This window comes from Andrena cerasifolii, chromosome 7 (assembly GCF_050908995.1).
Source record: "Andrena cerasifolii isolate SP2316 chromosome 7, iyAndCera1_principal, whole genome shotgun sequence".
In the NCBI taxonomy this organism is placed as follows: Eukaryota; Metazoa; Arthropoda; class Insecta; order Hymenoptera; family Andrenidae; genus Andrena; species Andrena cerasifolii.
Window position 1 is genome coordinate 11,987,391 of NC_135124.1, and position 27,964 is coordinate 12,015,354.

The window sequence follows — 27,964 nt, forward strand, 5'->3', positions numbered from 1 at the left end:
CGTTATGTAGCATATAGGTTATATTTTCTGTCACTACGGAGGGGACCACATCCACATAATAATCACGCGCATCCAGCTTGCGCATTTTCACTAGACCGGACGGCTGCATGGAAGGGGTACCTTTCCCACCCTGCATTAGTGGTAGTTGAAACTGGTTAAAACTATATTCTTGATCCCGGACCGGTGTATGTACACATACGTATCTAGATTTACGTTAAGACAGTTAAGAAGAAATGAACACTTTCGAATTTCGATTGCTAAATGAACCGAGCCAGTCTCTTGCCATCATCATGAAACGCGATAATTAAATCTTCGAATTCGGGTGTGTCGGATCGACAGAGACAATGATTGTGACAACGAAACTCTACGAGGCTAGTGCTACACATTATAATTACGCGATATAAAACGTGAAAGGAATGGCAACAGCTCAAGGTACACCGGAATCGGATACTGGAAGCTTCGAATGCTTCCAGAATTATACCGCGCCGGAGGTATTTGTACAAGGTTTGGCCGGTATTGTCGACCAACAGGACGTAGAATCCATGATAAGGGCTCAAAAGCAAATGTAAGACTGTTACCTCGAGTCCGAGGATGTTTACACGCAAGATTCCGTTGTTTATCGGCTCATTAATTTCGTAGGCTGCAAAGATTTGAGAAGACCAACGAGATGTTAACCAATTGCAACCAGTTGTCGATAAATAGGCTAAAGACTGCTGGAAGCGAATTTAAGAAACATACAGCATTGTTGGTAGAAATGAAGAAGGATCTGGATTATATCTTTAAGAGGATACGTATCGTCAAGAACAAGTTGAGCCAGCAATATCCCCAAGCTTTCAATGGTAGGTGTATATGTAAATAATTTGCACGACGTATCTTGAAAAGATAGTTCAGTGGAGTCACATATTTTGTTAATACAGAGGCAGTAAGAAGCAGTTTGGCAGAAGAAGTAATCGTCGAGGACGTAGATTGCGCTGTAAAACCGCTCGAGCCTGAAATTGTTCCATTACCAAGCGCGCCTCAGAATGTTATGGACCGAGATCCAGATTCCGATGGTAACCAAACTTGCACTACAAGTAATCGTATTGCCATGCAATGAGTTTATGTGAATTGTGAATGGATAATTTATCGTTGAATTATTAAGAGTTCTTTAACTGCCTATACCGGAGATTTGTGTTATATTTTTTTAATTTTTATATTTCTATAATGTTTCTTCCTCGCTCTGTTCGACCAAAGTCTGTGGTAATATTATAATCACGAAGAAATAAAATGGTTGTAAGTCGATGTTGATCGTACTAGGATTTTATAAACTGGAGATTACGAGCAAAAGTTTTAAACGATGTTAATCCATCTTGATAGATAAGTTGTGATAAGAGAGGTCGTTGAATAGAGAACGCCGTGATCTCCGTTGTGAGAGGAGTTAGAATTACGTCTTTCCTATACGCTAAGAGTATACGCGAGCAATTGCTCGTAGCGGAGCTCGTGTAGCCTCAGAGAAATTCGAGAACTACCATTAACGATAATATCCGCACAGAAGTACAATGTACCAATAAGCCGCGTGACATTACTCCGCGTCGTTGTTCGCTAGAAACATAAGATTAATCTTCTTCTGCTCGTTGTTAATATTATACGATGTACATGTTACAGCCATAGTACGTGATTCGATAAAATGTAAGGGAGGCATGTCGGAGAAACTGACCGATCCGCGGTTTAAAACGATGTCGATACCGTGGCTGTAACGTAACAGTTGCACAGTGTAATGGGATGAAATTTAGGAATAGTTTTCGATAAATATAGATGTCTCTCGTTGTCGTTTCGCTAGACGCAGTTGCTTCGTTTTATTTCCCGATCGTTTACGGGTGTGCGATCGTCCCCCCACTCCCGACAATCGCCACGTGATTACGCGATGATGAACTAATGACGACTTCAATTGTTGGTGTACAGTGCCGGTCGAGGAGTTTCAGTTCGCGAAGCTGCGGAAGCGACGAATAAAAAGCAACGATAGTTCGTCGACGGAGAGCACCAACAGTCACAGTAACGCCGACACCTCCCCCTGCTCGTCCGACATTGGTTAAAGTGCTCGATCTGCAAATGTACAGGGAAGATTAAACAAATATAAAGAGAAAGCGAGGGGGTAGGGAGGGAGGGAGCGAGACAGAGAGAGAGAGAGAGAGAGAGAGAAAGGGAGAGAACCGACAAGCAAGAGAGTTCGAAGAAAATCTTAACCTATACACGCATTAGCGTTACCGCGAAAATCGTTGACCGACAATAACGATGTTCCACGGTCCGATAACGATCGGTGAGAGAATGTCTCGATCGTTAGACACGCAGAAGCAAAGTAGCCTGTTCACGTGATCGCATCATTGTAAATCGCAAGCCTGAGAATTATAATGAATAAAGCACTGTTTATACACCGTAGCAGAGTTGATCATTCCGTAATCGATAGCGGTGAGTAAACGTACGACGCGTATCCTACGATAGATAGCGCGAATAAGCGCAGGGTGTGCCAAGAGTAAGCTATCTGTGAGAATCCGAAGTCGCGAGTAGCGAGGGGGGGGCCACGGCATGTGGAACATTTTCCTTCTAAGTATAGTTGGCCGCTTGGCGTCTGGAAAAGATTCACGAGGTTTCTTTTCACGCGTCGGGCACCCGCGGAGGTGGCGGGCGGCGGTGGAGGAGGAAGAGAAGGACGAGCAACTTGTCCGGACGGCGGCACGTGCGCTACAAGATACGCTCGAAGCAGCTTTATAGTTTCACGCGTCGCCGGGTTCCCGGTTCTTTAAAATCAGGCTGACTATTTGAATTCTGCGAACCGGTCGGATCGACTCGGCGTCGGTGCTGGCCCAGGATTGTTTCAAGAAAATTCATCGCCAAGCCAGCTCGCTTTTTCATTCCGCGCAGCTAGTATAGCGCGCCCGTTGGCAGGGATCGACGAATTTTTCAGCCGCGTTTGTTATTCCGTCCTCTAAAAATGTTCTGTAAGAATCGATTTCGATTCTGCTTTCTACCATGGATGGTTTGTGCTATACACACACGTCAGCGGTGTGCATATACTCAGGCTGGAGGCAGGGTGTTCCCCGCGTGGAAGACGCCAGCCGTCGCGATGCCAGAAACCAGCTGCGCCTCAGCTGTTTTCTGTCCGTTCCATCCTGTTTCCATCCCGTTCCATCCTATTCCTCCCTGTTCGCGACGACGCCCCGAATCGTCCAAATAAAATCCTAGACAGGCGCGAATCTCTTCGAGGGCGGTCGCGCGTTAACCCTCGTTTAGAGTCCAGAGTTGGGCAAAATGTAATGTAATTGCAACTTACAAGTTAGGATTAAAATGTAATTGCGTAGTTTATTACACATTATTTTCTGTAATCGTTCGTTTAGCTAGTTGACGAAAGCAAATGGTCAACTACCTAAATTAACGATTACAGAAAATAATCAACTACACAATTTTTTGATTACACATTATTTTCTGTAATCGTTCGTTTAGCTAGTTGACGAAACCAAATGGTCAACTACCTAAATTAACGATTACAGAAAATAATCAACTACACAATTTTTTGATTACACATTATTTTCTGTAATCGTTCATTTAGCTAGTTGACGAAAGCAAATGGTCAGCTACCTAAATTAACGATTACAGAAAATAATCAACTACGCAATTACATTTTAATCCTAATTTGTAAGTTGTAATTAGATTACATTTCGCCCAACTCTGGTTTAGACACGCCCCGCGTTTATCGTTCACGCCGTTTCAAGAAATATCGATAACAAGGGGCTCGCTGAGATTTCCAAGGGAGAATTTTTCAATCGAGCTCTATCTACCTGCTGTGCAATCGGCGTATTTGTCAGGCCGAGGTTGTATTTACGGTTAGTGTAGCGGGTGCTCTGTCAACGGGCCGGCGAGGCGTATATGTACATGTTTCGCTGGTTTTGTCTGTCCGAGGACTCTTCTCGCAGTATCACCGACGATATGTCTACGGTGTCGCGCGACACGCGTCCGAGCGGAATAACGCAGTCACGGGGGTAAGAGCCAGGAAGACCTGGCTAAGTTAGCGGCTCCGCAAAAGGTGGAAACAGCTGTTTAATCTTATCCGGTTCACCTGTCTATTCGATAACCAGTCCCGTTCTTTTGCGGCTGCACAACGCGCGCTCTTTATCCACGTCGAACACAACGAAGCCAGTTTACCCCCTGTTGCTTGGAAACCTCTTGAATTCCAAAGTAGGATGACAAAGGAGTGACCAGACAGCAGAAGGAGGCAGATTTGGAAGGCGCGATGCTCTCGCCCTCCCCCTAGTCGCGTGCAGCACGCTTCGCCCGAATGCCCGCGTCTCGGTGCCAAAGACACAACGGGATCATCCGCTTCCCACCGATGCAAAGTGACACGAGAGCACGCTCGAAGCGCGCCCGTTAACTGGACGAGGAGTGTCACCGGCAAGAAACCGCGGAGAGCTTTCGGGTATAAAGAGAATTCTTTCCCTCTTTTTTTTTTCGCGGCTTGTCGATCGCAGGATTTCGAAGGCTGCCCGATCGTTGGTGAAAAATCGACGAGGGCTAAGGCTGTTGCGCGGTCCTCCGCGGCGGTTCCGCGAAAGCGCTGTAAAATCGGCTGACGCGGTTTCTCTCCCGCGAGAGGAGTGACTTCGTGCTATTGACATCCGCTCCTCGTGGTATCGACATCTCGGTACAAGCCGGCCCACGTCGAGAGCACGATTTTGCGTCACTTCCAGGGGGGTAGGAGTAGAAAGAGGGGGGGGGGGTGAAAGGGGCGAGAGAGGGAAATCCAGGGTTGAGCGAGGAGAGGGAATTTGTTGGACAAGCACGGGCCACGTCGGTATAATTTTCACGAGCGCGAAAATTACCCCCGTGCATGGCCGATAAGTCGTAAATTACGAATGCGCATGGAGGGCGCGCGTTCCGCTCGATCGCCGTGTAAAACGCGGCCCGCGTCTCGTCTGCGACTGACGGCATGCATCACCCGTCCGGCCAAACTTACGCTTGCTCGTCGTGCAAATTCAACTTTACGCTCGACCCGCTCCGGGCGAATCAACGCTGTTCGCTGGCTTCATCGGGCCACGACTCAGGCAGCAATTAAAAGCCGTCGAGAATGGCAGGGTTTCGTCTTTGGTTTTTAACGCGCTCGTGCTGGGAATGGGAGTTGAATAGGCAGTTTGGCGTGGCGAATCGGGTAAGGCGAGAGGGGGACAAGGGTTTCGTCGACGGTCGAATCTTTGGGACTAGCGAAAGAAGCCTAGCGACCAAGACGTCGCGGGTTATTCGGGAATCTCGGTGCGCGCACCTAGAGGAGTGTGCGTGGCGATGACAGGGCCGTGACTGAGTGCTAATAATACGTATAATAGGCCGACGGAGTGGCGCGCGTGTGTCGGCGCGGCCGTGCATGGATTTGTGCGAACAAACAGGGAAGAGAAGGACGAGGAGGGAAATAGAGAGATAGCCGCGGACACACGGACAGAGATGGCTCGTGCTAATGCAGCCGGTGATGCTCAAGTTGAAGGCGTGCGCGAGCATGCACCAGGCGACATATGCATCATGCATCGCATCCTCCGGGACTAAAATCGATCGATGCCGAACGTCGAACAGGTTGGCACGCTCCGCACGGGCTCGCGAACCTGGATCGCCCCCTTCTTACGCTCTTCTTTCCTGTGGCCGACGCGGGCCGACGCGGGCGCTCGTCGCGAATTCTGGAATCACCCGAGACGAAGGGGGGCGAGTCTGTACATCGTCGTAAGGATGAGAGGAAACGGGGGTGAGCGAGGTGGCGAACAGAGGGTGGCAAGCTATTTCTCAGCTTCAGCGGCAGAGGCTTTCTTCGTGGGAATATATCGACGCGTCAAGAGCACACTGGCCCGTTTACAATATCCGCGCGGGGCGCGATCGTGGCCGGTTGCCTATGTTTCGGGCGTCTTGCGACTCGCTATGTCGCAACACCGATCGCGGCCTTGGATCGCACCTCTACGCGGCGAACTTTCAAACAGGCGTCCCCGATGATGCTTTGTCGTTGATTTTTTCTTCTCCATCAGTTCTGATTGTCGAAGCAACAAGGTCTCGCGTAATCAAAGATTTTTGTCCGGGGTTTCTCGCTTGCTGGCCTCGATCAGCGCGCGAAAATCGAGAGTCCAGTGGAATTAGGATCTGTCTTCGGAAGAAATCACACCAAGCTAAATTTTGGTACGGGCCTTTATTTATTTGAAAGTTTTACAGAGGGTTGAAAAAAAGATTTTCGCGAATATCTCGTTAGCTAGCTATTTTACGACAAAAATAGTTATTATAGAATTTAGAGCTTTGGAAATTCTCTACAAAAAAGGTCCTATGAGTTTTTTTCGTAGGTGTAACCATTTTCATGTATGTCGGCTTAACAAATTTCAACCCCCATACACTTGAGAAGGGAATATCCCGAACCCTGAAATTCAAAAAATTATGAAACTCTGTAAATATGGAGGGGAAGTCCTCCTGAGTACAATGTAATTTCGTGTGCTGCCAAAATTCACTCCAAGAGGGTGCAATTGACCCCTGAAATTTTGTTTACTTTGTATTATTACTCGCGAACTGTAGGAGATAGAAACAAAGTGTTGAGGACAAAGTTACTTCTTTTAATTAGGACTATCATTTGGTAAGTTATAGTTCTTACAGTTCTTACGGTTCGCGAGATATAACACAGAATCGAAAAAACAAACTGATTTTCAGGGATCAATTGCACTCTCTTGGAGTGAATTTGGGCAGCAACCGAAATTGCGTTGTACTCAGGGGGACTTCCCCTACATATTTACAGAGTTTCATAATTTTTTGAATTCCACGGTTCGTGATCTTCCTTTGTCAAATGTAGGAGGGTTGAAACTTGGTACCCCGACAAACATGAAAATGGTTAATCCTACGAAAAAAACCCATAGAACCTTTTTTGTAGATAATTTCCTAGGCTACAAATCACATAATAACTATTTTCGTCGCAGAACTGCTAGATAACGAGATATTCGCGAGAAACAGTAGTTTCCTTAGCAACCCTTTGCAAAATTTTTATCAGTAGTCGGATCGACAGGGACTTTCCTTAAAACGGCCAAATAAAGTCCCATGCCAAAATTTAGCTTGCTGGGATTTATTCCGTAGATTGGACAGTTATTTCCGTCTAATTTCACTGGGCTACGAGGGGCGTTCGTCCGTCAACAGATTCCGATAAAAGCTGCGAGCGGCGCGGCGTTCCACGATCGTCGCTTATGGTCGCTCGATGCCGGGGGTGGATGGAAGAATTACCGGTGCAGGTTCAGGCGAGCAGAGGTTGCGTAGTAGAGGTTGCAAACCACCACCACCTCTCGTCCTCATCCTCCACCGGCTGGCATCGTTCTTCCCGTTCTCCGACGAGACGTTCAGTCGGCTGGCGACAGCCGTCCGTGCCCGGCGTTTTCTCGTGTCGCGCGCCTCCGTTCACATCGCCAAATACCTCCGCACTGGCCCTCCGTTCTGGTTCTTGTCCATCGACCGTCGATCCGAGGAGATCGCTTCGATTGCATCCATCTCGCGAGCACCGAAGCTGCGCATTATTGGAAATAGCTCGCGACGGAACGGCTGGGTGGAACGCGGATGCATCATGAAGCACGTCGTTGCTCGTCGATCGCGAGAGTTTTGCTAGATCCGCACGTGACACTTGGGATCGAAGGGTTGTGCTTCGCCCCGTGATCTTGTACCCCTGGGATTGTTTGATCGCGGAGAACCAGCGCGAGGAGCACCGATCGAGCAGCAGGTAGGATCTCTTTCCATCGTCTCTTACCACTCGACCGACTCCCAATTTATCGCGAGGCACGATCGTACTAGTCGTACGATTAACCGGCGATACGAGCTCGTTGCATGCGCGCGGCCACGAAGCGCGCGCGTATTTAGGTTCCGTCAGGGTGGTCCAAGTACACAGGTAGTCGTTCCGTCGAGGTACAGTAGACGATCGACGACCAGGAAGAATTCTCTGCGAACGAAACGGGAGCCAAGCGTCACCGAGCACTGCTCGAGGAAACTCGAGTTCTCTTCGGAGCAGTAGGGAGACGAGGACCGGGGTAGCAAAACCGTCAGGTGCATCCTTTCGCACGATGTCTGCCAATAATCGGTTTCTCAGAAACCTGCCGTTCGTCCTGATTAACCAGCAACCAGGTGAACGAGTCGCTACGATGTTCCCACCCTCTGCCTCTCTTCCCGCCTCTGCAAACTTAGCGCGTCGCCTTTTCTCGTCGCCGAATCCGCCTCCGGTTCGCGCCTCTCCACTTTCCATTCGGGTCTGAGTCGCGCGTGCAAAGCTTTCGCAACCGTCTAGCGAAAACGGCGCGAACGTGAGTAGCGACGCAGGCCTCTCGATATTCCGAAGCAAGCGGGGCTCGTCTGATTTCCAGCGCTCGCGAAACGGTTTCGTCGGGTTCGTTTACGTCGAACGGATACGCAAATATTAGTTGGCCAAGCTAGCGGCGCAAATGTTGGTTCGCGCAGCTCTAACACCTTCGAAGACTCCGGAGGTTTGAGAATAACAGCAGGTGGCACCGGACGGAGATGAAAGAACACCCCTCGCGTCCGCAGACGGTGGCCGGGATTTCTAAACAGATCGAAGGGAGACGGATAAGCGGGCGAGTCGCGTAACGCTGTGCGGGAAATACGGTCGCTTACCCAATTACGTTGATTGGAATCCCCTCTGTCTTCGATAGCGCGGAGCACCGATCGAGCGTGGATCGAGGGATTCGCCAGGGATGCCGCGAGAACGTGGGAGGAAAGTGTTCGCCGCAAGGGAATTGGGAGGGCATGGCCAGCTGATCAGTCGGTGAATTGATATTTAATACAGTCTGCTCCGCTTAGCCGTAAGAATGTCAGGAGCAGGTTTGTCTGTGTTTACCGAGGGTTCACCAACGTTCGCCCAACGCGGATGGAATGATAAGGTAGCGGAAGATTCGGTGGCGGGTGATCGGGGATCTGATTAATGGAGGTACGGGGTGGGAGGTGCGGCCGGGAGGTTGGCCGGTTCTATGCACGGGTCTGTAAGGTAAAGTGGCCGTTAATGCATGCTAGGTGCTGACCCGGTGGTATGCGAAAACGTGCTCGTATCCTAAGCGCAGAGCCGGTCGCGTGTGCGTGCATACGTAGCGGCGCGGCGCAAGACACGCGCCACCGTTGGCCCGCTATACCCACGTATTATATCGATTAACTGTTGGCAACAGAAGAGAGGCAGAGGAAAGCTTGTTGGAGAGGGTGGGTATGGCTTTGGCTTTCCTATATTATTAATCTTTCTCTATCCTCCTCTCCTGATTTCGCTTCGTCTTCGTCTCCGTCTTTTCCAGTTTACCTCCCTGCTCCTCTGCCACTCTCTCCCGCGCCGTCCTCCCCCGCGAATTCCATCCGCTTCCTCTGCTCAGCCGGCGCGGCGTCCGCTCAGCTTGTCATACGCGCGTCCAACGAGTGGGTCAGGTGTTGCAGGCAGTTTTCGCGCTTCAGAGAGGACCGTCTGCGACGCGACCACCTTTGACGAACCGTTTGCTGTCCCTCCCCTAACGAATCGTCCGTTCAGTTTTCGCAGTAATTCGCGCGCGTACTAGGGGATGCCCGCGCGAAGGCGCGAACGGCCGTTTCGATGAGGCGCGTTTACACCGTACACGGTGTCTGCACTCTGGTTTAGCCGTTTGCCCAACGATTTTCACTGGCAATGACGAACTGGGTGCACCGTAAGCGCACCTGCGTACCCCGCTCGATGTCTCCGGTTAAATTGGTCGCTGATCGATCCTGTTCTACCGGGCTGATAAGCGAATGCTCTTTCTCGAAAGTTGCGGCGCAGACTTACGATTAGTAATTTCATCGTTGCTCGTGCTCGCTGCAACGAATCTGTAGTCGAAATTGGGGAGGGAATTTCGTGACGTTGCGGGCCGGAACCGATGTGGAAAGCCGCGGAAACGCGTCCATGGCGACGCCGCAATGACGATGCGACCGTGACAGCTAGGAGAGCGAAATTGCAGAAGCCTATGCGCTTCCGCGGGGATAGAAAAGGACGAGCAATGAAGCGCGGGACAATGTACCGATCGTAGGGTAACTCGGGGTAATGTGCCACGGTTAGCTTTGGAACGCGATATCTCGCAAGTGTAAGTAGATGCAGGGGAATAGATAAAACTAGTGTTCCTTCTCGAGAATGCTTTCTCGAGAATTTCTCGGGAAATTTGATAATTGCTTATTTATTATTTCTCGAGAAATACTATAATTTCTCGAGAAACTTAAGTCTAGGAAAAATATTATAAATCTCATTTATTTTCGTAAATGAATGTATTACTAGTTAATCGCGAACATATAAACACAATCTTATTAATAACGTTAGAACCTATATGAATTCCAATAGAAAATCACAGTACAGAAGATTCGACATTATTAACTGATGAAGGTGCTCTTAAATTCTTATTTAAAAATTTAGAAAAATTGCAGACTGAATTAAGTACCCGATGAGGTTCTTGTGGCTATTAAAGAAGAAATATTGAAATAAGGAGATAAGACTATTGTACCCAGTATAAAATTTTTGCATGATCCAGAATTTCTTCCAAAAGGGTCGAGACGCATTTACGTGAAAATATAACAGTAACAGATTTTGCAACAAAAAAATAGATTCGCTGACGCTACATTAGACGCATTGTGCTATTTAAAAATAAATTTTAAAACCAAAAAGTAATGTTTCGCTTCACACTAATTTTGTATTAAATAAATAAATTTACCAATTATATTTTATGTTATAAAAATATTAGTTTGTGGGATATTAAACCGACAATCACGTGGCATATTACTCCACACGGTCATAAAAGGAAGGCTTGAAAATCTCTCCACAAAGTACACAGTGCCAACGGATGTGCGAGAGGTTGTAAAATACATTTGTAAGTCTACTTTGTCATAACCTATTGATTTTTCGTATAACTCTTCACACAAACGTATAATCTGCATTCTACTTACAGTGTGAAATCAGATCAATACGATACTATTATAACTTACCAGAATTTACTGAAAATAAAAGAAGGTAAAAGCCAAAATCTATCGTCTCAGCAGTTACACCAAACTGAACGGAATCAGCGCAAATGGCAACGGCATCTGCGCATTCCTTAAAAAATGATTAATCAGTGGCATATTACCCCGAGTTACCCTACTCAAAATCAGGCGAATTCAACCCTTAGCTATCGATCGCTGCAGCATTTCGAATGCCGTGTAATTCGCTCTGCGCTTGGTTTATCGGCGAACCGCGATTTTTTAAACGTTTTAGTCAGCTCTGCCGTTTGCGGCTAGTTGTAAAATTGACTACGTGGCTACGCGTGACGAGCAAAATGTGAAAGGCTGGCCTGAGCGTGGCGTGTCTGCGCGTGACATCTTTGTAATGAAACCGAATTAAATCTTCGTGATCGTCTGCCCCGGCGCGGTTATTCGCGTAAACGTTGGACGCTCCCGCTGGAGACGGTGGACGCGTGTCGAGACACCGCGGGACGCGCGCCTTCGCCTAGGCGCGAAGATTAACGCGTGGCTGATCGAGGCCGAGGCTCTGGAAAGGGGTTCTGAAAGAAGGGGCCGCTAGCGCGCGAATACAATGAAAGGGTGGCCGTGGATGGAGGCCCGTGGGATCTCGAGAGATCGTCGAGCGATCGCGGTTCAATTTCCTGGCGCTGCACGATCCATTTAACGTCGCGCGACCCGCCGAGGGTTCTTCGAGTCGGTGGTGCACGATGCGACCTGGACGCGTTGTTCGCGGTGATTCTCCATTACGCTGTGACAAACGAGGATAGACGAGGGCTGATGATACGGAGGCAGAAGGAGGAGAGGAGGGATGCGCATCATCAAAGGCCAGTGCGAGCAAGAAGACACACAGTGGCTGTGCGTGACATTTTTGTAATGAAAGCAAGCCGAACGTACGTCGGCATCGCGTCGGGCCGCGTCGCGCTCTCGGTAGTCTGACTAGCACGGCAGACATCTGGTCTGGTTGCCTGGTTGCCTGGTTGCCTTGCCTGGCTGGCTGCCTCTCGCCTGGCCGTTCTAATATTGGAAATTGCGTCTCCACACCCGCGCGACCTCCTCTCCGACAGGCAGCCGTACCATGTGCAGGACATATGTATAAACATAAGCTCAGTCTGCCACGATGGTGAAGCCGTTTCCTTCAAAACGTGCCCACGATCGATCCATACGTACTCGATGTTTTTTGTCCCCGCGAGCTTCGTTTCCTCCACCCTTTCAACGCGCTCCGGACTGCAAGACCCCGCTGTCTCTGACCAAGCGGCTCGAAAACCTCCTCGAGCGGCCTCCTCTCCGCTTCGATGCTCGCCGACACTCGCGCGCGTTTACCCCTTCGACGGCCCAGCACCCAGCCGCGGGTCTGCCGAAATTTCCACCGCGATCCGAGCAGCGAAAAGAATCGCGTACGTGAGGTCACGTTTATATCCGTGCGCGCAACACATCTGGGCGCAATTACCAGCGACAGAGCCGTGGATTTTCTGCTCTGGCACGTATATCGTTTTCCAACGGTTCCGGTCTTGTTTGCTTAACTAAGCGTCTTAACGAATTGCCGCAGACGCGCGCCCCGTCCGCCCCGCCGCCCCCGTATCTGCCTCCCGCCCTGCGAGGCTTCGGAACTCCAGCGGCTCTTCTCTGGCAACTGCGATCGATCGCAGGAGCGTTGATTCGCGATCGCTGGTCCGGGGGACTTAATTAATTCGATTAGCTTGAAAGTGTGTCTCGCGAGTGGCTCTTCCAATTTAGAGTGGTGTGGCCGCGACCACGCGGAACCGGCGCCATCGACAGCGATTGACCGTGATGACGGATGGCTGCGTACGTATTCTACCTACTCGTGCGTACGTAGGTAGGAATTGCCACGCTCGGGCGATACGCGCGGCGCAACACTTGCGACAACCAGGCCCGCGTGAATTGCACACATCTGTAACAACAGAAGGAGATGGGCCGTGACGGCGATTAAAATTATTGTAGCCATCTGCTGTAATAAAAGCCGACAGTCCGCGCCGGCGAATTGTCTCGCGGGTGTCGCCAGTCCGCTGTAGAGCGCGTGTAAGTGTGACGTTTTTATCGTTCCGCGCGGACGTTCCCACCGGGGGGGTTGATCGATGGCCGATCGCCGGGCGAAAGGGGGCGTCGCGGGCCACCAAAAATTCCTCTCGTCCCGCGCGAATCGAAAGGACAAAGCCGTCTAATTGCGACCCGGTCGCTACGATCACGCGCGAGTTAACGACCTCGCTATCTGGTAATTGTTCCGGACGTAAAAGGATACGAGTGACTCGCAAAGCGGCGCCGCTTCATTGCCGGTAACGAAAATTAATCCGGATAATTACTTTTCTTCGGTGTCTAAAAAGTTTGGCGAACGCGGGCGTTAAAACGCGGCCCGATTGTCGCGGCGTTAATTCCGATGAAATTACACGGCGTAAAAGTCGCACGCCCCGGGCGATCGGCGGGGCTGTGCGCTCGCTCGTTGCGCACGCACGGATATAATAAACGGCGTTCTTACAGTTCGGAACGGTGAAAGGATTCGGAGGCAGGCCACGGCCGGGCGCGCATGTTTATCGGGAGGTTGAAATACGACGGCAATTGGCGATGGGATTTCGCAGTAAAAATTACAGCTAGTCGTCTCGGAGGGCCGCTCCTTGGACGAAACGAAGGGCTCGTTTGCATTTCGCGTTAATAACGAGAGCATGTGGCACCGAAGGCAGCCTGCTGCCGAGCCGCGTCGGGCTGCGCGTCAATAAAATAAAATCCTGCCAGCGGGAGGTGCGCGCCACGTGGATATCTCCAAGATTACTTTCCGCTTTCCTTCCATTTAATTCTCCTTCTCGTAATCCCGCTCGCACCGCTTTCTACCCTCGATATTGGCTGCTCCTTCACCCTCCGCGCCCAAATCGGAGAAGGACGATAATGCGCTTGCAAACAGCTCGGCGAGCTGCACGCGCTGTCCGAAAATTATCTCCGTTAAGGGGGAACACAACACCTTCAAGCCCGGAGAGGAGTGCAATTTTTGGGAATTTTTTGTCAGATATCCATGCTTCGTAGGAAAGTCATTGATACGGGGTTTAAATGTGCACGTAGTGGACAGTATTTTAGAATTTTTGTGGGACAAAATGTGCAGTTTTAATCGAGTTATAGAGGTCGCTGTAGAGCGCCACGCGTCGAACACGATTTGATGGTTTTTCACTTTATTCGCGTAGCTTTCATCTGAGAAAAAAAGGAGAGCATTTTTTTAATCTATGTTAATATAGTTAGAATTAAGCGTCCGGAAATTTAATTAGAATAATTTTTGGAGAAATGGCGGAGCTTAAAGTTCTAAAATTTCGAGTCAGTTTAAGGAAAAAATCAATATATTTTGGGGTGGAAAAGACAGTAAAAATAATTTATTTTTAATTTCCGTACGCTTAACTATATTAATATAGATTTAAAAAAGGCTCTCCTTTCTTTTCTCAGTTGAACGCGACGCGAAGAAAGTGGGAAACTATCAGATCGTGTTCGACGCGTCGCGCTCTACAGCGACCTCTATAACTCGATTAAAACTGCACATTTTGTCACACAAAAATTCTAAAATACTGTCCACTACATGCACATTTAAACCCCGTATCAACGACTTTCCTAATAGGTATGGATATCTAACAAAAAATTTTTAAAAATTGCACTTTTCCTCCGGGCTTCGAGGTGTTGTCCCCCCTTAACTGCAACCTTTCCGCGGACGCGAGCAGTCGTTTCGCGGAAAGATATAGGTATCCGCATGATACGCTGCGACGGCTGAGGCTAACGTTGGGAATTGGCTCGGGAACGTCCAGTTACGTATTTGGGTATTCAGAGTGAGTGGTCGAATCGCGATGGATCCTCGTTGGTTTGTAAAACTGCCGCTCGGTCGTTCCATTAAAATCAGTCATCGGTATGCGCGGCGGGATGCTCGTCGCCGAGCACGTAGTCGAAATATGCGGACCGCGGCAATCGCGGAACAGAATCGATCAAATATGAATCGTGGTCGCGCGGCTATGGTTGCGCGTACCTAGGGTAAAGGACCCAATTACTGACAGCTAACCAATTACTGTCACCTCAAGCTATTTTGCTTAAAATAACGAATAAATAAACTACAGTACATAATCTATATCATAGATTATACGTTAAATTACATAATTCTTTTTGTGTACGACTCTACAACGTTTATTTATTCGTTATTCCAAGTAAAACAGCTTAAGGTGACAGTACTTAGTTAGCTGTCAGTAATTGGGTCCTTTACCCTACCTGTGCTTCCGGATAACGCGCTGCTTTCGCGGGCTCTGCCGCCTTGCAATTAGCCGGGCCCTAATGCCACTAGCGAAAAGAGCCGCGATGCCTATAGAAGCTACGCATCCGCGGAACAGCATGTCAGCGAATCAATGAATCGAATGTTGAACAGGGAAACAGGCAACAGGTCACGTGTGCGAGCATGAAAGTGGAGGGTGGAGTGGCGACCACGACGATCCTCCACAAGGTGAAGGTGAAGGAAGAAGCGAAGGAATGCTGCGGCTATCAGCAATCGTCGTCAGCATCGCCGGCGTCTTTGTCGGCGTCGACGGGAACGGTGGTGCCCGCCCCGACCTCGATCTCGGGCACGAGCACGAGCATCGCGACCACCGTCACCGTCGCCAATAGCAATAGCAACGGCGTTTCGAGCGTGGCCGCTACTCCGTCGACGACCACCACCGTGACGACGAATAGTTGCCCCGCAACCGCTGCCGCCGCTACGCTCCAGCCCTCCGCTATTATCTGCCATCCGTCGGCTCCAGCCTCTTCCGTCACCGTCACCGCCAACGCCGAGCCCTTTCCCGTCGATCTCGATCTCAAGGCCAAGGCCAAGGGTGCGTTGCTTTTTCTCTCTTTCACACCATTCCATTTACAACCCGAACGGGCAATAGAACAGACATCCTGTAGCTTGTTCATTCTCCTTCTTTCTCTTTTTTAATTTTCTTCAACGTCACCTTCGACTAGCTCGCTCGTACGGGATTCAACGACTGATCTCACCGTTCACGATAGTTCGTCGGAGACGAATGAACTTTTTCATCGGGAATAGGGTTCGCGCGGGTTCGAGGAGGAGTTCGGTGAAAAAGAAGGAGCTCGCGGGAGAGTCTGAGCGCGCTGCAAGGTCTCCGGTGCCGAGAGCGTTCGGCTTAGCTGTGGGCGCGTCGTGCATTAGTTTGGAATATTGCATAGGGGCACCCGTATATCCAGTCCGCGGGTACGCTCTCGTCCGAATCGTACATTTAGACCGAACTGGTTATCTAGACGGGCTGGAGCCCGCAGCTACCTTGGAAACGGCTCAGGAAAAAAGCCCGCCTCTCCCTCTCTCTCGTCAAAGCCCTGTCATCGTATCACCGCCCGCTGCTCTACGCTCTGCCGTTTCCCGCCTTCGTCCACGATCGATCGGTTTTCCTAAACGCCACCGGGCCTCCCGCACCCCCCGAAGAAAATATTTGACGGACACCGCGAAACCAATCCAGCCAGTCACTACCGGGCGAAATTTAACCAAAGATCGTAAAAGATTTACGCGGCCCTCTCGGGCCAGTCGTCGGCTCCACTCGACTCGGTGCCTACGCGAGATCGGAGGTCCACGCGGACAGATGGTGGGGCCATCACGGACACGCGCGTTTCTTTGGAAATCCCTTGTAAGTCTGCTTACCGCGGCCGCGTTGCGTTTATTCCATCCCCGAATCTACGACCTTACCGCAGTCAACTTACTTGCTGGAGTTTCTACTCTCTTCTAGGAGAGAGAGAGAGAGAGGGGGAGGGTAACAGAAGCACGTGTGCGGAAGCGAGTGGCTGTGTGCGCGGGCACGAAATGCGATCGCAGAACGCTCAGCATGGGGGATGGCGAAACTCCTGCGAGCAGTCAGTCAAGCTGGTTGGTTGGTCTCGGTGTGTTGGTTAGGTCGGTTCGTGCGCTGGCTGACTGCCTGGACCAGACGCGATAAGGCACGTCCAACACTTCCAGCGGGATTCTGCTCGAGGCTGATATCATATCCGGTACACCGTCGGCATCCCCGACGTTGCCGTTCGAGGTATTTTGCGATAGTCGCCCCGCACCGTGCTCGCTCGCTCGCTAGCTCCGGCACTCGCTTCCACCTTCTTCGCGGATATGCTTACGACGTAGAGCGGGAACGAGTTCCACGGAGCACATCCGTCCTCCTTTCCGAGCGGCACGACCTCCTTCAATTTACCCGCGCTCGAGTTTTAAACGCCGCGATCCCCTGAAAGGTGGCATTCCGCTCCCGGCGAACTTTATTAGGATCCGCGACTGCAATTCCGAGAAATGGGTCTTACGTTAGACTGGCGAGATATTAAAATCTCCTCCCCAACACCCACCCTGAAAATCCGATTGGGCATTCGTATCGCGCCCCGCGGAAAAGAACTTTAATTCCAGCCACTGCGGATTTCGCGCGTTTCTTTTCGCCTGTCCGCGCCTAACTTCGGTACCGCGTTCCGCACCTAACTTCGGTACCGCGTTCCGCGTCTCCTCGGTCCCGCGAAACAGAACCGACGCGGCTAATCGTGGACGAACTCGTAGGAAAAGGTAATGGACCGTAAGGGATAAAAGAATATATAGCGACAGGGAGGAGAGAATGGCGAGAAGAGAGAGGAAAGGAAGGGATTGCGATCAAAGCCATCTGTTGCATTGTCCCGGCAATTAGGAGGCGACAGCTGAGTCCCAGCGTACTTACTTCCACCCAGGGACTCTCAGCCGAGTGGAGCACGTGCGCTTTATCGATCTCTCTTCGTACTCGTGAAACGTCGTCGACGAAGACAGCCAGCCGCTTGCTTCTACGCTGCTCTGCGTAGCTCTGTGCTCCAGGTGCGCGTCAAAGCTGCCGCGCCAGCTCCACCTTCGAAATGGATTCTGCCCAACTAACCGAGCTCCTCTAACAAATACTTTCAGCATAGACTTCGGAGCTACATCTGGCCGACCCTGACTAACGTTATCGGTCCCTAGCCCGTCGAGACACTCGGCTACACAGGGCAAAGGCAGGTAACGCGGAACGGCTAGTAATATGGAACTTCGTATAATTTCGATAACGAAATAACGAGCTCCTCGGGCAATCGTGCATACCAGGTCCCTAGACGCGATAGACGATGATACTGATAATTGAGTATCAGTCGGGCATCCATCATTGAAAGAGAAACGTTTGTATTTTTCGCGGGGTGTAAAAGTTTCTGAAAAAGTATTATTTTGATATGATTTATCATTAAATATGTGGGCTCTTGATTATTCAACGATAGTTTGCCAGCAAAGTTACTTTCTTCTTAGTATAATTCTTAGTTTCTTGTCGGAACGTGTGTGCACGTAATATGGAACACACCGAGTAACATAGATGAAGTTGATAATAACAATGACGACGATGATGCGAAATGCTTATTTTGCGATGGTAATTATAAAAATAATGACAATGAAAAGCAGACCCAATGTGTTCGCTGCTTTCAGTGGGCACACGAGGAATATTGGGCTTCCGACGTATTATTCACGTGCCCAACGTGTAGGAGACGCAGAAAGCAGGAATAAATTCCAAAACTGATGTATATTTATTTATTTGCGTCTTCTACTTAATAAATCTTCATTTTCAGTTAAAAAAAAGTAAAGATTTTTTAGTTTTCTTTACAAATTTCCTAGGTGTTCCATATTAGGGCCCATTTTTTCGAACGGTCGATTTTCACTCTTTTCAGTTTAGTTTACTATAATTGCAAAACAATTGGATTTTTTTACATTCGACGAAGTAAATATGATTATGCATTAGTTCCTTCGTCCCCTCATGTCAGTTTTAATATTAGAAAAGAACAAATTCCCCTACTTTTGACAAGCTTTTGAAATCAGATGTCCCGCGTTACCTGCCTTTACCCTACATATGCACGAAAACGCTTGAACCCTAATCAGGCTTCGGGTTGGTTAGGCGTGGCGATGTTGCGAGCTTGATTCCCGATCGGAGGGCTAGCTCCGAGTGTAAGGTGCGTTTAAGGTAGCTTAGTTTGCCAGGAGTTCAGGTACAGGTAATTACCTCTTGGCTACAGGCGTCAGGTGGCAGTGACACGGTACCGCCGCGCCTCACCGCGCCGTCCTCCTCTCGTTTGTCCCTTCCTCTTTCCCTCCCTTCGCCTGCCTATGTCACGAATTTACACGCACTCTACGCGGAAATAGCCGTCGTTCCTGGACGGCGAGCCTGACGAATCCACCGAGACCGTCGCGTTTAAGAAATATTCCACGACAAGCTGCCGGGGCGGATTCTCGTTAACTTTTAACGAACCGGTTAGATGGATTCCTCCGGGGAGTACCTATAACGCGCAATATGCCACCGTGCCTTTATAGAACACCATTAGCTGGCTGATCGCGTGCGGTGCACCGTTCGCAAAGGTAGGCGTTCGCGAACGACGAGTTAATCGGTTACCTGGTGGCTAAGAAGTCCAGTCGAGCCGTAAATCGCAGTAGAAACGTCCATGCCTGTACGGACGGCAACCCGCTTTGACTCCGCGCATCTCTCCAGCATCGGGATATCAAGGAGGGAGCGAGTGAGGAGTGCGAGACGCTTGTTTTCCCACGTTTCTTTCGGCCGCTTGCGTATTACTGTTCCACTGGCCATACGTGCACGGTCAGCGAAATAGAAGTAGGTCAGCTGGCGTAGGCGCTCGAGTATACCCGCTGGGACACTGTGCGAAAAAGCCGTGGGAAAATAAACAGGCTCGAGGCTCGATAGGGTAGTAGTTAGCGTGTCGCAGCTCTCGCTCCTTTCCCAGTGCTTCCGTGGCTGGATGCGCGGAATCCTAAAGCGGCACTTGGTGGACTAGCCTTTAGGCTCAACTGAACGGCAAAAGGTCCACGCGTCGAGGAAGACCAAAGCGCGAGGGTGGAAACGAGCGAAAAGAGAACGGAGACGCTGGAGTTGCGCGCGGAGCGAGATTAACCGGGGAAATGAAAGGAAAACGTGATGAATCGCTAGACTGGCTGTCAGTCGACGCTCGACGGCGCGACGCGAGGACGGCTCCGCTGTGTAACGTTTCGTTATCGGCATACACGCGAGTATTCCATGACGGCGCTTCGCTACGCATGCCACGGGGCCGGAGGCATTCCGCGAGATAACGCGCGGGACACAGAATGGGAACAAGACAAGGTGGATGACACGGCCCGTAATTGCATGTTATCCGCTGCACCCACGCACACTGTGTACACGCTCGACGCGGATCTGTGTGTCGCGCTTGTATGCGCGGCCATCAGCGTGTTTGTAAACGAGTGGCCGATTCGCCTGCCCGTTTCACGTGGCCCGTGACGTCTGCCCCCGCCCAGCCGGATGCGCCGAGCACAAAGAACCTTTGCCACGACATTGCCCCTTTACGTTGAACGCTCTTACGACTTCGCTACGGGAGATAAGGTCTTGTATCTTTTACCTAGACATTTCTGTTTCGTACGCAGGCGATTCGCGATAGGCGATGCTCGATATCGAACGGAGCGCAGCGTTCCAATGTTTCCAACCTTTCTCCCTGATACGCGCCCCGCGGAGCGCGCACGTGCAAAGGGTTGTCTGGCTCGAGGAGTTGTTACTTGACCCAGGCAACCCAACTGGCCGGGAACGTTGCGCGACGCCTGTACAGTCGAAACACTGGGAGCAACGAAAGAATGTTATTGCAGTGGGCTCGGCTCGGAGAGAAAAGTGCTCGAGGGAGGAGGGCCAACCGGAGGTGCACTCGCCATCCTCTCATCATCAAAGGATCTCGGCTGCGGCGCCGAGCGGTCAACAAAAGCAGAGCAATGGTCCACGGTGCGAGCACAAAGGGGCAACCGGTTGCTCGGGCTCCTCTGACAACGACAGTCCCTTACCCTCGCACCCTCTGAAGCCCGAATTCGAGGATGGAATTGGTTCGAGCGGTGGCAGCGCCGGGGCTCCTGCCAACTGCAGAACGGAAGAGCAGAACGATGTACCTGCAGTATCGAATGCCACCACCGGCACCAGATGCATCGCCGGTGTTTTCGCCGGTCACGGCATGTTCAAGAGACTGCTCGGCACTCTCGTGCAATTCGCGACGGACATCTCGCCGGATACCGGGGACACCGTGCGAACTCTGGTGCTGGCGCTTCTGGTAAATCCCCGACGTTTCCTATCCCGAGGCTTCCCCCGAAGGCAGCGAGAGCACCGTCTCTGCCTACTTTCGCGGAGAAACTTGCCGGGTTCCGGTGCAGCTCTTGAAACGGCAACAAGGGGACAAATTGCACTCGAAGCGATTCCCAACGGCACAGGGATACCCGCGGATCGGAAAGGGGCTCGGAAATATTCAAAGTCCGTACGCGACGCATAATGCCAGCGTGCCTGTGTAGGCACCGTGGTTGCATGCGTCGCGGAAACGTGACATCTGGCAGCCGTGCTTAACTGTAAAACGATCGTGGCACGTGACAAACCTCAAGTTCGGCTCACGCGCCTCTGTTCTTCGGGAACCTCGGGAGGAACGGAGCCCCCGGGACCAACAGATCTTTTCGTCCTTTTCGTAATACGAGACAGCCGGGGAAGAGGGGGCGCGTTAATCGAGCGGAATTCTCCTGTTTCTCTTTACAGAGCGGCAACATGACCGCGGAGGAGTTCCACTCGTCGCTGCAAGAAGCAACCAACTACCGCCTCAGAGGCTTCGTATTACCATACCTCAAGCACACCTTGCCCGCGCTGCAGAGGGACTTGGGCAATGCCGCCAGATCGAGCAACCAGGTGAGCTATCCGCTACCAAATACGCGAGCTTTAGCGACGCGACTGTCGAATAAATGATTAGATAATAGTCGACGGGACGGGATGTACGTATAACGCTATCCGGGGCACGAAGAAGATAGAGTTGGAGGCGGAGGAAGCAGCGGGATTGTTCCACGGCTGACCTGTAAGAAGCCGGATGCTTTATTAGAGTCTTGGAGGACGATAAATCACCGCGGGCGGTTGCAACGTGGCATGGGCCGTAATGGTCTATGAATATGCGTATCCCTATCTAGGCGAGGACTACGTGGGTACGAATCGCTGTGGAATCGAGGTGGAGAACGGCAGTGTTTAGGGCGACATGTGGGCTTGATTTTTACTCCACGCGCGCGTGATATATGCAAGGGAGACCGGGGCTAGTTGATACTGGGGCGGAAGACGCGAGGGTAGTAATAACTTACGCGGCTTAATAAAACTCAACAATGAATATGGTTTACTTAAAGATGTAACACCGAAAACTTCTTTAGAGTAAAAAATGTTGAGCCGACGAAAAGCACAACCGCTCAAGACGCTTGCTTCGAACCGAATGCCGTCAACGGTCGCGTTCCTTCCCAATCCGAAGAAAACGCGTACCGCGTGCAAGAATAAGGAAAAATAAGGATTTGTCTTTTTGATAAAATTTCGAACCATTTCCCTAGAAATAAAAGGAAAACATTCAATTAAAAGTAGTCGGGGAAAATTGATACATTGTATCAACATGCACCCAGAGAAGACGTTACCAACTGACCCCAGAGGAAGTCACTATGTACAAACACGCCCATAAAAAAATGTAGAGCATATAAACAAAATAACAAAACGTAATTACCATATCTTCGAAAGACTCAATGTGATGCCAAATTAATTCGGGTTATAAAATTCTCTATAGCGTCTCAAGACGGATTGGAAAGTGAACAGAACTATCTACTTTTTCTCCATATAAACGAAAACAGTTAAAAAATCATTGCTAATGTCAAGGTAAACATACGTACTCTGAATCTTAGGAAAGAATTAAACAACACACTTCACATATCTGCTTCAAATGGAGCTACATATATACGGTGTCGAGATAATTCGTCTGTATCAACTACCCCGGGTCTCCCCTACGTATTCTGTGAATCGTAAACGGGAGCACCGCGCCGCGCGCCGTAAGATTAGAAGCGTCGCACGTGTCCAATGTCTTTCTCATCTTCCATCCACGTATAAATTCCTACGTCTCGCTACGTTCCTTCCGCCTCCATAGACACTTGGTCGAACCGTTACGTCGGACTTCCGTCGCGTTCCTCGACAAAAGATAAAAGGGAATTTCCTCCGCGGCTCTGAACTCTGACGAACGTTGCGTTACAAGTGCAGAGAAACTTTCCATTAGCGTGTATAATCGCAGGTCCGGAAAAAAGCTGGATGTTGACGAGTCGCGTTATAAAATGTGCACAATGCCGAGGACAGGAATAGCTGATCCGCTGCCGCTGATTCGATGTAGATTAGAGTTACCCACGTTACGCGTACGCTAGTTAAACTCGGCAGAAGAAAGGCCGAGGAGAGGGTGAACGCGACCAGGAGTAGCGAGTAAAATCAACAGAGGCCCGGCTGACCGGCTGCCGGTCTGTTTTAATTTCCCAGGCTACTTCGCGATCGTGGGCGAAAGGATGCCAGGCTGTTTCACAGCGAAATAAATGAGCGAACCGAATGTAAAGGCGGAACCACGGGTCGTTACCAAGGCGACAACTTTCCTTCGCAATGTTCGGCGCGGCACTTTTCCGCCAGGCATTGCCGGGCTTCTCGCAGCCCAGAGCTGAGAAGATCGCGACAGCGCGCTATCTAATTAACTACTTGAAAATAAAAAAAAAATAAATAAGACGACAGAAACCTCCCTCGACCTGCCTAGCAGCGAAGAGAAATTTGCAATCCCTCGGAGAAAGAATAAAGTTCGGATTAATAGAAGTCTTCCGGTTACGGCGGTGCGTCCAGCTGTTGCCTGTCTCGAAAGAGAGCGAAAAGAAAAAGGAGACAGTGGAGGGGAGCGAAAGAGAGGCGGACGGGAGGATGTAGGAAGAGCACGAAGGAACGAGTGGCGCGGTAACGAATTGCAAATTAATAGCAACGATTTACATTTCTCGAGGCGGCTCGCGGCAAAGGATCGAAAGACCAGAGGCAGTGTCGAATTCCCGTCGCACAGGCGCACCCTTTCGCCCCCCGGGTTCCTCGGTGGGCGCTCGACGCGCGAGAAAGAGAGCGGGGCGGGCCGAAAATGCAAAGATGTGTTGGTGCGCGCAAAGGCGCCGATCGATGATCGTTAATTGAGAATTGCGAAGGCGAGAACGGTGGCAACGGCGGAGCAAAGGTGACGGGAGAAAGGTTCCAATATTGAGTTAGAAGCGATAAATCCCACCCTGCCAAGCGTCCGCTTCGATACCGAGGCGAGGGTGCGAGCTGCAAAGTTTGGACGAAAGGTACCGGCCGTAAAGAAGCCGACGGACGAATATTAAAAATCGAAACTGATTGGAAGCAGCCGCGCGCGCTGACCCCTGCAGTGGAACCGGAGGGACACCGGTACTGATTCCGTGACATTTCAGACAGCGCTGCGTTACGCTTGCTTCACCCGGGCGTTCCTTCTTTAACGGTTAAACAGTCAGCCGACACGAACTAATTGTAATTGTACGCGTAAGTAAACGTTGAAGAGAATTTCGCAGGCAAGAAAAGTGTGATTCTGTCGGCAGAGCTGCGCGCAGTTCTTACGATCGAACGAGGCTGCGGTTCTGGAGGCTGTCGGCTTGGTGGCCGCAGGAGAGCCGGTCGAGATCTTCGGGGAGCAAGCTGGTAACGGGCAGGCAAGTGGAAACGGCGGCAATCAGTGCTCCGCTCATTACGGCGTGCGGTCCAATTCTAATCCCGGTGTCGGTGCTATTCAGCACACGAACAACGCCACGGGCGGCCTCCACCATTACTCCAGCACCGCGCCGCACGCACCGAAACGTCGTGCCTCCGACACTCCGTGAGTGAACACACGCCTTGCTGTCTCAACATTTTCCGTCGCCACCCTTTCCGTCCACCCCTCCGATCCCAGAGATTCACTTGCTGCCCTTCCCAATTCTCTCCTCTTCTACTCCCATTCGCCGCAATCGATGTACCCATGTACCCGCGACACGATCGTTTTCTCGCCAACGGCGACAAACGCGTATCGTGCGCGCGTGTATCGCGTAAATCGCGCGCAACGAGACAAGACCGCGCGCAGGATCTTTGCTCGTTTGTAACAATAATTCACGCAACGAACGCCACGCACCTGTGCGTAGTATATTCGCCAAGCCGCAAACGCGCCGCTGTTTCGGAAAAAATCTTGGCCGCGGGCCTGCATTTCTCGCGGATATTTATCGCGATTAAGCCCCGCGAACGGGGAGGCAGCGGTTAAACCGACGCGGTCGGTGAACCGCCGTGATACATGAAATCCAATTACATACCTACAGCGTCGAATGCGGCAAGAAATCGCAGCGCGAGGAGGGATTATCGGGGATTTGACTTTTCGGAAATCGACGAGGAGATGATGGCATTTCCGGTCAGAATGTGATACACGCGTGCACGCGGAAAAGGGTGCCGAAGCGAACTCGAAGGCGACAAAACGCGGCGCGACGCGACGCGCTGGCAATGCCAGCCTGGCCTCCTCTCTCGATATGTCTGCTGGTGACGTTTCCATATATCATCGGGGTACCACCTTTCTCCAACACCCCCGGACCGTCCTTCCCCCGAGACCCCTCCTCTATTCTCTACCCTTCGACTACCGGCAAACTTGCCTCGAGTGCTTATCGGCATCCTGCTAATACGCTCCAACGCTCCTAGCTGTTTGCCAAACTATGCCGGAGACGCGTGTGCCCGACCAAATTACAAAATCTCCCTTCCTCCACCTGCAACCCTCCTCCGCCCGCTCCCCGATGCGGTACTCGATTAATCCGCGGCCAAGGGTTATCGTGCTGCCGCGTTACAGTATGCGGGCAATTGAAAGATTGCGCGGCCCTCGCGGAAACATTGCAGGTACTACGAGAACGGTGCCATCCTCGACGACGTGCCCGTGTACGGGAAGAGGCTAAGCAATCCCTGGAGTCATCACCATTCGCAGCAACAGCAGCAGCCGCCCGCGGAGAATTCCTCTTCTTACTGCTGGTATCATCCGCTTCATTCGTCGAGCGGATCGATGCAAGGTCACGGCCACCGTCACGGCCACGGACCCAGTCCAGTACCACCCAGTCTGGTGCAGATTAACCAGATAAACGCATTCTCGGGACCGCATCATTTGGCCCAACCGCACCAGCATCAGCAGCAACAGCTTGGCCACGTCCAAGCGCAGAACGGCAGCCTTGACGACGAGTGGAAGAATATCCACGTGATGCTGAATTGCATACTGGGCATGGTGGAGAAGACGAAACGGGCTCTGGCGATCCTGCAAACCCGCGGCTGCTCCAGCCCGGCCGCAGCACCTCCGCTGACGGCCTCCACCACGGCCGGGGCTCAGAACGGTAGCGGGAGTAACGCTGCTGCTAACAATCCATCCTCGACGAACGGTTCCCAGGTGGAATCGTCGACGGGAGATCGGGAAGGTAGCTTGAAACGGTTATCCGGTGAGATCGTTGCTCAAACTATCAGGGCCACCGAAGACAAAGTGGCGGAAGTGAAGAGAAAGGCCGGTTAGTCGTTGCTCCTATTTCTTTCAGCTTCTTCTCGTGGCTCGGCTCAATGTATGTCATTCCCGGTGTCTATTCCGCTCTCTTGCAGAAGAGGCTGTACTGGAAGTGAAGAGAGTTGCGGTGGCCGAAGTCCAGAGAGCCGTGGCAGTAGCAGTGGCCGAGTCCAGAGCGAACGAACGACTTCGTGCTCATAGACTGCTTGATCTTCCATTGTCTCAGAGGAATCACGGTGCTCTTCGTCAAGGGCCGTTCCTCCGAGTCCACGGCAATCCCAGCGCCGTGGATAATAACGCGAGGACCGTTGCGACGCCGACCACGGCTTCCAGCACGATACCGACGACCACCGAGGATGAGAAGGATTCCCACTTGCAAACCATCTCCGGATCCGTGAGTACATATTGCCTCAGCTGTACCTTCGTGATCGCATCCCAATCGTTGAACTTATTCGCTGACGATTTACGCGCGACTTTCAGAGCTGTTGGAATTGCGGTAGACCCGCCTTGGAGACTTGCGGTGGTTGCGGGATCGCGCGATATTGCGGATCTTTCTGCCAGCACCGGGACTGGGAAGCTGGAGGGCATCACGCCACTTGCAACAATCCTCCTCCGCGGGAACGCACAAGATCCTCGTCTCGTAGCCCTCCAAGGACCGCTACCGGCAGTCTACCAACGAACGTCACCGACCTGGACGTCGCTTCGCCGATAACGCCCACAAACCCGGCCAAGGGAAAGTGACGTCACGATTCGAAGTATAATCTTGTTCGTCGACTCGCTAGACCGATCCAATACGATTCGCGTTAACCGTTCGCGCGATCTACGTTCTCTCCGTTTATCAAGTCATACATCTTCTGCGTACTTTTCCTCCGCTACGTTCTTTCGCCGTTTCCTATTCGAAGTTACATCCAACACCGGACACGTGCATTTGTGATGGACAGTTTCCAGGGGAATCAACCCTCGTCAGAATGCGGTAAAGTAACTCCTTAAGAGTTAACCAAGATTAATACTGGTCGTTGAACGAGAGAGATTGCTTTCAACGAGTCCGACCGACGTGGATAAAAATTTAAGTACTTTATCTGGACGAAAGTAATTTCCACCCTCTATGATCGCTGTCTCGTCGTCGGTTGAATCTCCTCTTTAGAATAGCATGGCGGCGTATGTCGCGACGGCTCTTTTTTCTTTATGCAACTGAGGACGTAGAGATACGCTACCGGCTACCGATACGGTGGCACACATATAAATCTGCACTTTCCCAAGTATTCCAGATTCTAGAGGGTTGAAATATTGCAATAACCGTAGCACTGCAGAATACCAAGTACACGAATAACGGTGATTATCGATATCTTTTCTTACACTTCGAAGCTCCATCTACAAAAATTCTGAAGAAAACGGTGAAATCAAGATAGCAAGTTGACATCATTAAAAATAATAATGATAATAATTAGTAGGTACACGATATATGCCCTCTCTATCTCTGCGAGTACCGTATAAAAATGTTTACTTATCCTATAGGTTTACAAAGAAAGGAACGTTCAAACATTTTGCAAAGACCAAAGAAACGATATCGTTAAAC

General features: G+C 50.9%; 3 protein-coding genes across 5 annotated transcripts in view; 2 read left to right on the forward strand and 1 right to left on the reverse strand.

Annotated features, from left to right (window-relative positions):
- The first annotated feature begins 137 nt into the window (after nucleotides 1–137).
- On the forward strand, nucleotides 138–2,415 carry LOC143371132 (kxDL motif-containing protein CG10681). Of its 2 annotated transcripts, none has more exons than XM_076816034.1 (4): nucleotides 138–565; nucleotides 640–839; nucleotides 918–1,052; nucleotides 1,820–1,958. In XM_076816034.1, exons 1-4 carry the CDS (start codon nucleotides 417–419, stop codon nucleotides 1,894–1,896), a joined length of 561 nt encoding a protein of 186 aa, XP_076672149.1. In that variant the 5' UTR covers nucleotides 138–416; the 3' UTR covers nucleotides 1,897–1,958. The 2 variants fall into 2 exon arrangements, with proteins under 2 accessions (XP_076672149.1, XP_076672148.1); XM_076816033.1 differs by having other exon boundaries at nucleotides 139–565; nucleotides 1,942–2,415.
- The window catches only part of LOC143371127 (anaphase-promoting complex subunit 11-like), a 40,830-nt gene continuing 14,413 nt past the window's right edge, over nucleotides 1,548–27,964 (reverse strand). The window contains exon 4 of the mRNA XM_076816025.1: nucleotides 1,548–2,082. The gene's annotated coding sequence lies outside the window, so the exon portion shown is untranslated. The remainder of the gene's footprint in view (nucleotides 2,083–27,964) is intronic.
- Nvy (CBFA2/RUNX1 partner transcriptional co-repressor nervy) lies at nucleotides 7,386–27,285 on the forward strand. 2 transcript variants are annotated; one of them, XM_076816016.1, is made up of 8 exons: nucleotides 7,386–7,741; nucleotides 15,398–15,839; nucleotides 20,645–21,093; nucleotides 21,564–21,710; nucleotides 24,440–24,714; nucleotides 25,746–26,395; nucleotides 26,484–26,782; nucleotides 26,869–27,285. In XM_076816016.1, exons 2-8 carry the CDS (start codon nucleotides 15,428–15,430, stop codon nucleotides 27,127–27,129), a joined length of 2,493 nt encoding a protein of 830 aa, XP_076672131.1. In that variant the 5' UTR covers nucleotides 7,386–7,741; nucleotides 15,398–15,427; the 3' UTR covers nucleotides 27,130–27,285. The 2 variants fall into 2 exon arrangements, with proteins under 2 accessions (XP_076672131.1, XP_076672130.1); XM_076816015.1 differs by lacking the exon at nucleotides 7,386–7,741 and adding an exon at nucleotides 8,880–9,013.